Source organism: Parasteatoda tepidariorum, chromosome 5 (assembly GCF_043381705.1).
Source record: "Parasteatoda tepidariorum isolate YZ-2023 chromosome 5, CAS_Ptep_4.0, whole genome shotgun sequence".
NCBI lineage: Eukaryota > Metazoa > Arthropoda > Arachnida > Araneae > Theridiidae > Parasteatoda > Parasteatoda tepidariorum.
The window spans coordinates 66,326,239-66,338,255 of NC_092208.1; the positions used below are offsets into that span (position 1 = coordinate 66,326,239).

At 30.5% G+C, this 12,017-nt stretch overlaps 1 protein-coding gene across 1 annotated transcript in view; it reads right to left on the reverse strand.

Annotated features, from left to right (window-relative positions):
* Nucleotides 1-12,017, reverse strand: part of LOC107441037 (nephrin) — a 342,812-nt gene that overhangs the window by 64,046 nt on the left and 266,749 nt on the right. Inside the window, exon 15 of the mRNA XM_043050259.2 lies at nucleotides 2,901-3,182. Coding sequence (XP_042906193.1) covers nucleotides 2,901-3,182 — 282 coding nt within the window. The remainder of the gene's footprint in view (nucleotides 1-2,900; nucleotides 3,183-12,017) is intronic.

Below are 12,017 nucleotides of genomic sequence, written 5' to 3' on the forward strand. Positions count from 1 at the left end.
GTTTTGTATTTACCAATGTTTCTATATTGCGTTCTCTTTTCTAACTGTGCTTAACACAACTCAACATAAATTTTCTGAGTTTTATATCCCTCACTAGTAGGGGATCAACTAATTTAGCCTGTTTTCTATTCTTAGCTTTTCATAGTCTAATACCATCTCTTTTTTATAGATAAAATTTTGTTCACATGCCACCACTGGTTGCACCGTTACATATTCGACTTTTGTCCCGTTTGGTCAATTTTAAGCTAATTTCACTTCGACCACCAACCCCACTCTTTATCTTTTGAGTTTTCATAGTATTTTATTGTTTTAGTAGTCTGTTTAATTTTAAGTTTAGTATCACATATCAAAATTTAAAAAATTTTCATACTCGCTCCCACCATTATTTAAATTCGCTTTCTTTTAGATTCTTCTAATATCTGCTGACGCTTATCTAACTAATTATGATGCCAATCAATCAAATTAACGTTTTTTATACTCGCTGCGACCTCCAGACCCACTTTCTATTTTCTTGTTTTTTACAGTTTTAACAAATATTGGTTGCCTGTACTCAATATATTTTGTTCCTAATCAGCATTAACCAATATTTTCCCCACTCACTCCGACCACCGGACCCATTTTCTAACGGTTAGTACTAACCGTTTAAAATTTCTTTGAATAAGAACAGCATTCAGAAAGGATTCTTTAAGTGAAACAGGGGAAGTTTATCAAAGAAACTTTAAAAAAAAGCTTTCTGGATATATATTTATTCTACAATTATTAAGTTTTGCATTTTTAATATCTACTGCGAAAGATTCTTGTAAGTAACTATTTTTTGATGTATGGTAAAATATCAACGAGAAATGTTGCCATAGCTGTATGGCGAAGGTGTACCATAGCCTATGGAAAAATATTTCGTCATAAGCTGTAGCACATCTTAGTTTTATGGCAAAAATTTGCCATATAAAAAAATGCCATAGGATATTCCTATGGGGTTTTGCCTATGGCAAAATTTTGCCATACACTTTTGCAATATACGTATGGCAAAATTTTGCCATACACTTTTGCAATATACGTATGGCAAAAATTTGCCATATAAAAAAATGTCATAGCATATTCCTATGGGGTTTGGCCTATGGCAAAATTTTGCCATATACGTATGGCAATATTTGCCATACGTATATACGTATAAAACTAAGCTGTAGCACATCTTAGTTTAATGGCAAAAATTTGCCATATAAAAAAATGCCATAGGATATTCCTATGGGGTTTTGCCTATGGTAAAATTTTGCCATACACTTTTGCCATATACGTATGGTAAAATTTTGCTATACATGTATGGCAAAAGTGTATGGCAAAATTTTTCCACAGGCAAAACCCCATAGGAATATCCTATGGCATTTTTTTATGACAAACCTATGGCAAATTTTCCTAAGGGCTACTAGGAAACTGAAAGAAGGAAACGCAGAGATGCAAAAGATAATTACACACAAGTTACAGAATGGTAAAATAGGAGCGGGGAACAAACTTGTACAAAATAGGCAAAAAAGAAAGGAAATAAGAAAGAGGGGGTAGAGTGAGAACCATAAGTGCTCTACAATGCAGAAATTTTTAAAAAAATTGTAGATGTGAAAATAATGGAGTGCTAGGAAAGTCATTGACTAAATTATTATTACTTGACTATCTTGCTTAAGCTAATTTCCCTTACCAATTTGTCAAACGCTTATTTTCCCTTGTTATAACTTGTTTGCATTTTTTTCTGCATTTCTGTGCTTCCCGGTTTTACTTTCTGTCCGGGTATTTAAATGAAAGTTCTGCATAAACACAAAACTATTGTATATCTGTATCTGGGACACCAATTGGGCTTTTTTCAAGTTGTTTAGCCTTATTCACTTGTAGAATCTTTTGTAATGTTTTGCAGCATCACCGAATTTGTCTTCTTAGCTTATTATAATAATTGTATTTTAATGCTGCACTTAGTAGTTTCAAAAGATTTAAATCAAAGGAATGTTTAATACTACAAAGCTAAGTGTACTGAAAGAAATTATATGAAAATTCATTAGTGTGTAATTTATTAATTGTAAAAAAAGAAAAATTCGGAATCTGTAAATTTTAAATCAAAAATATTTTTGATTTCAATCATCTTTATATTATTAAAAAAAATTGACATTTAAAATTAAATTTGAAAAAAAAAATGGATTGAACGCAGTGTGAGTAAAATGAAGTTGGTAGGAAAATTATTACAGGAAAACTATTATAGGAAAAAGTTTAAAACGATCGAAAGCTTGAGAAAGTGCAATTTTAGAAAAAAACCTCTTTAAACTGGTGTTCGAAAAATTTAAACAAATTAGGGAAAGAGAGGTGGGAGGAAACGAAGTCTTTTGCATTGAGCTATTGAGCCCAGATACTCATTTAAGGAAGAAAAAAAAAGGATTCTACAAAAAAAAAATAAAAAATAAATAAAGAAAGAAAGAAAGAAATAGTTTCTAAAGCTTTAAGCTAAATGTTTCGTATTTTAAAAAAGTTTTTAAAGAGACTCGCATTTTAATGATTTTGGGTGTTGTAATAACCTTGTAATACGAAAGGAGGTTTTCTAAAGCAATGTAGAAAGCCTTAATAATATTTCTGACTGGGAGATCAAAATAAATCTGAGGCTCACGCCACCATCTTGCACAAGTTTTGCCAGCGGGTTCAACTCTAGCACGAAGTTAACCTTTTTTTTTCACTTTGATTGCATAAATATGTTTATTAACAATTATACAACTATTTATTCATTGTATTAATATGTAAGCAAGCGCATATAAGTGAAAAACGTGTTTAGAAAATGCTATTAATAACGAAGAAAATATTATATTTGTATAGTTGTTAGCTTTAATTAAATCAACATGTAGGTAGACTCATATAAAAATTATAAAGCTTACACTTAACAATCAATTGAGCTTTCGCCACAGATTCTGTCCCAATTCCATTATAAGCAGCACATTCGAAAACACCTGCATCTTGTCTGGACACGTTAAGTACTACAAGATAAGCTCGTCCCCATTCTAGTTTTTCTTGTGTCCTGTGACCCATGTCAAATCCTTCACGTCGCCATTTAATGACATCGCTTCGCATGGGATTCCCAATGGCTGCACATTCAAAAGATGCGTCTTCCCCTTCACCAAGAGCTGCACTCCTTGTTACTGTTGTCACGGCTGCTGGATCTGCAGAACAAATAAACAATTTCGGTTATTTTCATAAAACAATCCGAAAACTGTCATAACGTAAAATTGCTTGAAATGGTGAAAATAAATTGATAATAAGATTTAATCTTAATAAGATTTAAGATCTTAATAAGATTTAAGAATTAGCACTAAAATCTAAAAGGGTCAGAGTTATTGTTAGATGCAGATGGGACATTGATTTCTCTGTATTTTTTTACTGACACTCAAATTATAAACAAAATTATATTTTGGTATTTTTTAAGTTTGACACTCGGTGGCTGAGCTGTAGCGCTTCGCGCTGTCGTGGCACAGGTCCCTGGTTCGATCCGCGGGCCGGGCAAGGTTGACTCAGCCTTTCATCCCTTCAGTGGGTCGATAAATGAGTACCAAGCATGCTTGGGAACTAAACACTAGGGGGTTCCGCTTTCGGCTGACCACCTGACCGGAACATCTGCTCCTGCACGCCAGAGCCCAAGGTTAAGAAAACTGAGATGGTCGCAGTAGGCCTTTGCCCTCTTGAACTGTCGCGCCACTGAGTTTAGCTTAGTTTATTTTTTAATTGTAAAAAACATTCTAATAGTACTAAAAATACCTTTTAGATTATCGAAATCGTATATTTATATTAAAATATAAAATCCGAAATAGTAGTTCGAAATCTTTTTCATTGATAGTCAAAAATTAAGCAATGTTTTTGTAAATAAAGGAAATTTCAATGAAGAATAACTGTATCTCTTAGATATAAATTACTGCAAATGTGTTCAAATTAGAAAAAAAAAGTATTGTTTGGAAATGAGCCGTGGTTGGAAGATTTTACCTTTAACGCAGAGAAAGACAACGGTGTTACATGAAAAAAAGTATTAAAAGTAGTATATTAGTGTGTTTTAGTATATTAGTGTGTTTTATAACCATAAATTATTGGAATACTAAATATAATATTTTTCACTTATTTTGATCTATGTTAATACAACATAATGAAAAAAAGTATTAAAAATGTGCTAAATAAGAAATTCTATATCATGAGATAATGTCTGAAAATTTGATTTCCTGCAATGCATGGAAATGGAAAACGGTTATAGTAAACTAAACTTACTTACATCCAAATTTACATACATTACTTTACATACATCCAGATAGTGTTAGAAACAGTGTTTGATGCAATTACGGAAAGAAATGTAAAATAAGAGAAAAAGAAATCATTGGAGTGAATCGGTGTCCCGGAACAGCTGTTACCGGAACAGAGTAAATTATCAATAAAAAGATAGAAAGGGCAACAATAACTAATAAAGCTAAGGAATCAAAAATATGCTTGACACAATGAAAATAGCATACATTGTAAAAAATTCCAGATCAATCCCGGTACTCAGGTTGTCAGCACGTTTTATCGTAAAATCTATTCTTACCGCAAGATTTTAGGCAGAAAAAAATGTGAAATTCTTTAATTTTTAAACAGTAATATTTACTGTAAAATCAATGAATCACTGTGATTAAATAAATATTACTGTAAAAATTATGTTATAATTTTTACAGTAAAAATAGATTTCACGGTAAAATAGATATTACATAATGTTGCATTCGGGCAATTTTTTTTGAAACCGTAATTTGATTCGGAATTTTTCGCACTGTATGATCGTGGAAAAATAAATAATTATTCAGTTATTCACTAATAAGTAAATTTTTACTGCATTACATTTATTTCAAATAATAATTTAATTATTTCCCTAACACATATGTGTTAAATTTTTATTCCATTAATGCAAGCTTTTTATCTTGAGGTAAAATTTAAATTTTCGTTTATTAACGAACTTCCTATTTTTATTCTAGAAATAGCTTGGAAACAATGGATCTACAAGAATATACCTTTAAAAATAATCTATTATTTTAACAAACCTGTTTAGTTACATAAAATATATTATTTTTAATATATCTTTTCTGTTTCCATGTCCAAGAGGCATAATTCTAAGTCAAATGGCTTTAAAATAGAAAACCATCTTAACTAAACTGCTGCAATAACATTAAACTGACATACATTAATTATAGATCCGGACTTAAGTTCTTAAAATTCCATAAAATAAACGAAAATTCGGTAATTGGTTTCGATTTGCTTACAACACACGCTATTTCTTGACTAACTTTTTAATAATTCCAAGGAGAAAACTCCCCCGTTAAGTTAATAGTAAGCAATGGGATTACTTTGCCCTGCTATCAGTTGAGGATAGCATTGCCACAATCATCTTTTCGGTCACGTGTTCTTCTATCGATGCTTTCACCTCACGAAATTAGGTTCTTAAATCTGGCAAAGGCTAAGTCTAAGATTACTTAAAGGCATCATCAATCCATTTATTCGTAAACAAAATTCTGTTTTACGCCATACTTTTATTAACAAGATTATTTCCAGATCTATTCTTGGGAATTCGCAAGTTTAGACAGAAATTATTTTTTTTCCTTCTGATATTTTGGCAGAACAGAATATCTATAAATATGGAATAGAATATTCTGGAATTATTCTCATATTCTATTCTGAAGCCTGTATATTCTACAAATTCTACATAAAGCATTCTAGTCTTTTTTTTATATTCTATTCTGAAGCATGGATATTCCACACATTCCATGTAAAAGATTTTAGTCTACTTTCTTCTTATTCTCTTCTGAAACATGCATATTGTGTACATTTCATGTAAAGCATTCTAGTTTGTTTCTTTTTAATCTTTACACTACTTATAAAGCATTCAAGTCTCTTTCCTTATATTCTATTCTGTTTCATGATCAATTATCTTTTCTTACAGGTATATTCTATTCTGTTGCATGTTCAATTCTTATTTATCTTCAGATTCATGTAAAGCATTTTATGTCTACTTTCCTTTATTCTATTCTGAAAGATGAGCGTTGTGCACATTTCATGTAAAGCATTCTAGTCTGTTTTCTTGCAATCAATTCAGAAGTATGCATATTCTTTACGCTACTTTTAAAGCAAAGTCTCTTTTCTTATATTCGATTTTGTAACATGTTCAATGCTTAGTTATCTTTAGATCAATGGGTACCAGTTTGTCAGAGAGGCAAACGTAGTTTGTCCGCAGTGATAACCACACTGTCACAATTATATCATTGGTTACAAAACTGACGAACCTGACTATTTCGGGTGTATTTTAGTTCGTAGAGTATACATATTTCATGTATAGTCTACTTCATTTTCTATTTCATTCAGTATTCTTATATTCTATTCTTCAGTACAAAATTTACGGTGGAATAACTTAATGAGCAATAAAATAAAATTTGAGTTTTAAAAAACAAAACACAAATTTTTATCTAAACACAAACAAAAATTAAACACACTTTTATTAAAGAAATGTTTTGATCCCTGCTAAAATTATTAAAAAAATATTTAATAAAATAACTTGGTACTTTATTTTGAGATGATTTTTAAAAAGTAATAAAATCGCCCAAATTTTTGGCTAATTATTTAGAATTATTCCTTATAATAGGAGAAACACATGCAAATTTTTCCACGTCTTAAATTGTAGCGTATATGCAAAAACTAATAATAGCTCTTTTGAGAAAAAAATACTAGTAATTTAAGTTATATGTCATAGAATGAAAGTTCTGGTCATCTTTAACATGAACTTTCTGTTCTTCTTTAAGGTACTTTTTCTGTTAATTTTTTTTATTCTAATATGGTGATTCGTAATCGAAATTTCTATTTAACACACTTTATGTTATGATTTGTTATCAAAATTTTCTTTATTTCACTGTTTTGCATAAAAACAAGTTTTTCATCTCACACGTCCTGCCGTCCAAGTGGCTGAGTGATCAGCGTGCCTGACTGCGAAGCCAATGGTTGCGATTCAGATCCCGCTTGGAGCATGGATGTGTTAATCTCTGTTGTGTCTTGTGTGAATGTGGCCTACCTTATGAACGGGTCTGCGGCGTTGGTGATGTTCCTTACATCCGTGACTTATGTCTACGGTGAGAACTCTTCCCGCCGCAAAGTCTGAAGCCGTCTGCTGTTATGAAAACAAGAATAACGCATTTCAGGGAGTGTACTGTTTGTCTACGATAGGTACTCTGTCCGCCACAAAGTCTGCGGCAGTCTGGTGCTATGGAAACAAGAAGAGAGCATTTTAGGGAGGGTGGCTTCGATGAAAAGGTCTCCTTTTCTTTCGCCTTCGATGATAGCTTTTATGGGGAGTATACCAGATTGGCTGACTCAGCCACCAGTAGGAGACTTATTTAATCTGATTCAAGAACTTTTTTAAGATTCGCATGAATATTTCTTTCTTACTTAAAATAATTCTCTCGATTCAATCAGTTGTTATTTTTTAAATACAAAGGAAAAAAAGTGAACAAATTCTGACATTAAGGGTAGTACAGGTTTTTTTAATATTACTTTTTAATTTTACAATATTCATTATGAATGTTCATTGATTGTTAGATGGTTTAATTTCTAAACTTGCACATTTTTTAAAGCAGTTAATTTCTTTTATTGCTTGAATTTTCTGGAAAAAGTGAAGAGCTTAAGCTTAATAACTCTGATTTTAAAAGGAGATAAAACTTTTGCTGAAAATAAAAATAGTTCACGTTATCTGTGCCGGAGAAATATTAAATATCTTTGTTTTGATTATTAATTTTTAAATATTTTATTTATTTATTTATTTGAAACTGAAAGCAAGTGACCGCAACTAGGATGAAATCTAAAATTATCAACGATGATTTTTATCAGCACCCATCAAACCATCTGAAATTATCTGAAGTTTTTTTTGCTTAAATTATGTTTTCTTATTCATATTTTATTGTAACCTGTAGACAGTTTTTTTTCACTATTTATTAAAAACAGTTTTTATTAGCAAATTTATTTTTTTCTTAATAACCAATTTACTATGATGACAAATTTATAGATGAGTTATTTATTAATAAAACATTGAGCTGCTTTAAACAATTTTATACAATTTCCATACAAATTCCATACATACATATAAATTTTTTAAATTTTTTTTCTAAAACAGAAGCTTTTGAAAAAGAGAAAAGATAAAAAAAAAAGGAATCACACGCTCTAAACGATGTTTCAGGCGCGAATGCTCATTTCTCTTAACTCTAGGGCTAATACAATAGATCGAAGAAAGAAGTCTCCTTTTTTCCCACCGAAACCAGTCTTAAAGAGGGACCCCGCACCCCTACTTGAAATAATCATACCTCGTTACCATAGTCCCCGCCACCCCTCCAGACGAATGGCGGACAGAGTACCTATCGTAGACAAACAGTAGCTTCTCTTCACTCTAGGGCTAACACAATAGACCGAAGAAAAATGTTCCCTTTCTCTCGCCCATGAGACAAAACCTGAACCCCACACCCCTACTTCAAATAGTTAAGCCTCGTTACTATAGTCACCGCTACGGGTCCAGACGAGTGGCTAGGGAGTTCTTATTTTAGACAAACTATAAGTTTACAGGTACCCACAGGGTAACTTTCGAGAAATACTTCCGCCATTTTCCGAAGAGAAGAAGAAGTATTTCAATACACGCCGTTAAAAAAGTTCCTCGTGGGTCCTAAACTAATTAATTTAAGTATAAAAAACGTAGAGTGCTTTAATACTTTTAAGGAGAAATTTAGTAATATAACTAAATATTTTTTTCATTTGTCAATTCAACAATTTAAACATAATGAATTGATATTAACCCTTTGCATACCATGTTGCACCAACATTTTGATCCCCGTGTTGTAGCATCCGTAAGCGAAAGGTTAAAGGTAACAGAAATAATTTCAGCTTAATGAATTTATATTAAGGATAACAGTAACAATAATAAAAATAATGGAGTTTAAAAAACTAATAGATAAAAGTTAATAGATTTATTTTCGCTCTAATTGGATTATTAACAATTTTGTTTGTGATTTATGAAAAACCATTATTTGCAGATGGATGTTGTTATAGTAATAAAAAAAATCTTAGTTTTTATTAATTGAAAAAATCATTTTAATTAACAAAAACGAAATCATAAGGAAGAAAAATTAAATAACGCTTGTTACAAAACATATAAGATGTAGGATAAGAAATACATTTATGTAATATTCCATTAATTTATTTACGGTTGATAAAAATTAACTTCAAAAGAGTTTTGATGAATCACCTCAGAGGGGAAGAGAAAAAAAACAGAAATATTCGATACCAAAGAAGATTAATCACCATAAAAATAAAAAGTATTTTCTTTAAAAAAGAAGAGCATGAAAAGGTGCACCACAGGTACAAAAAAATACGAGCTCCTTCATTGATAAAAAATCAATCCCTATGTGCAAGAATTTTTTTAATATTTTGAGCAAATCTAAATTTTTATGAAAATTGAATTACTTGAATAAAAAAGTTAAAACAAACATAATGAATAAGTTCAAGTTTCGGATAAGATTATTTTATCCCATTAGAGAAATTGATTGCTAGAGCAAAAGGATATATGTTAGAGTAAAGGAAAGAGTTCTTTGAATGCCAATACATCAGAAAAAATATGGGTTTATATTCAGAAAATTTGTCATCATATGAAAAAAGATATGAAATTAAATATTTAGTTTTTTAAGGCATCAATATTATACTTTAGGAGAGTATATTTAGTTTTTAATAAAGTAAATTTATTAACTTGATGTTTTTACAAAAGTTATCTATTTCTATTTTTTTTCAAAAGAAATGTTTTTGAGAAAGTCACAAAAATGTCTTATTTTAATTTATTTTATTTTATTTTATCACATTGGAGAAATTGATTGCTAGAAAAAAAGGATGGCTATTAAAGTAAAAGAAAGAGAGAGAAAAATTTTTTGACTATCATACAGCAGAAAAAAATATGGGCTTATATTCAACAAATTTATCACGATGTGAAGAAAATTATGAGATTGAGTAAATTGGTGCTTTGTGACATCAAAATTTCCTTTTGGATGAATATTTAATTTTATTTTTCAATAAAGTAAAATTTTTAATTTGATGGTTCTACAAAAATTTCTTCATTTTTGGAAAGAATGTGTCAGAGAAAGTCATAAAAATGGCTTATTTTAAATAATTTAATTTTATTTTATCCCGTTGGAGGGATTGACTTCTCGAACAGATGAACAGACGGATGTCTGTTAAAGAGTGCAAAAAAATGTTTGACAATCAATACATCAGAAAAAAATATGGGTTTAGATTCAAAAAATTTGTAATGATACGAATGAAATTATGAAATTGAGTATTTGGTGTCTTTAGACATCAATATTACCTTGTGGACATATATTAAATTTTATTTTTTAATAAAATGAAATTTTCAATTTGATGTTTCTACAAAATATACCTATTTCTCCATTTTTCAAAAGAATTATTTTAGAGAAAGTCATAAAAATGGCTTACTTTAACTTTGTTTTATTTTATTTCACTAGGGAAATTGATTGCTGGAAGAGATGGATAGCTGTTTAAGTAAAGGAAAGAGTTCAAAAAAAATTTTTCCTATCAATTCACCAGAGAAAATATGGGTTCATATTCAACAAATTTATCATAATATGAAGGAAATAATAAGATTGAGTGTTCGGTGTTTTGAGATATTAATATCTTTTGGATAAATATTTACTTTTATTGTTTAATAAAGTAAAATTTTTAATTTTATGTTTCTATAAAATGACCCATTTCTTCGTTTTTCGAAACAATTTTTTCAGGGAAAGTTATAAAAATGGCTTATTTTAAATAATTTTATTTTATTTTATCACATTGGAGGGATTGATTTCTAGATGAGATGAATGTCTGTTAAAAAGTGCAAAAAAATCTTTGACAATCAATACATCGGAAAATTACAAGCAATAATAGCCTTATTTACAAGCAATAATAAAGTTTTAGCATTGCATTTGTCAATTAAGCTTCATAAATTGCAGTTATCATTGCATTCTTTCAATCAAAAATAAAAATTTCCTTAGAACAATCAAAAACCTAATTAAAATATGGATTTTCCTAATTATTATTCTACTTTCACTGATGAAATCTACACATAATAATTATCCAAATAAAGTAAACAGATAACACGGAAAAACATATTTTAGAACATTTGCCCAATTAAGAAAAATAATGAAGGCTCTATGTATCATTTTTCAAAGATCCTTTATAAATTGACGCCATTTCAAGCTTACTCAATTAGTTCTGGCGATAAAAGCTGCAACTAATTCGCGTTCAATGCGTGTGTAAGTCTTTTCTGTTTGCCAAATGGCTGAATATGCATATCACGAATTGAACCATGAAGGAATAAAGCCCATCACCAGGAAAATCATTCCAGAATCTATTGTGCCAGGGCACAGGGCATAGAAGAGAGCCATTCGGGCAAACACGAGGGTCTCCCCCGAAACCATTAAACTGGTATTCATCGCCTAAAATTATTGTATTGTTGTTTCGCTAAAAAGAAGGACATAAGATAAAAATCAGTTTTACCGGAAAACCTCATTATCCTCCTGAGAGTTCACAATTCCCGCGTTTAATGCATCAAGAAAAGATGGAAAATCCCGGAATATCCAGGATTGGTGGGAAAATGGGAGAGGGGTTACAGTTCAAAAGAATGTTTTGAGATTTTCTGAACAAGGCTCTTTTGTATGGCTACGTGTTTAAATCCCTTTCATTCTGCGTTTTCCAAAGAGTAGGGAAATTTCCGCTTGTGTCAGGGAATTTCTTTATAACTCAATTTGAAAGATTTGATTGAGTGGGCGGCAAGATGGGGGATAAGAATTCTAGAATTGGGGGTGGTTCTGGAATGGAGAGATTGCTCCTTGAAGGGAGGGATATCTGATGAAATATGACGTGTCGTAGATTAATTCGATTTGAAGAGATTATTAGCGATGGCTGAAAGCTTAGAGTCT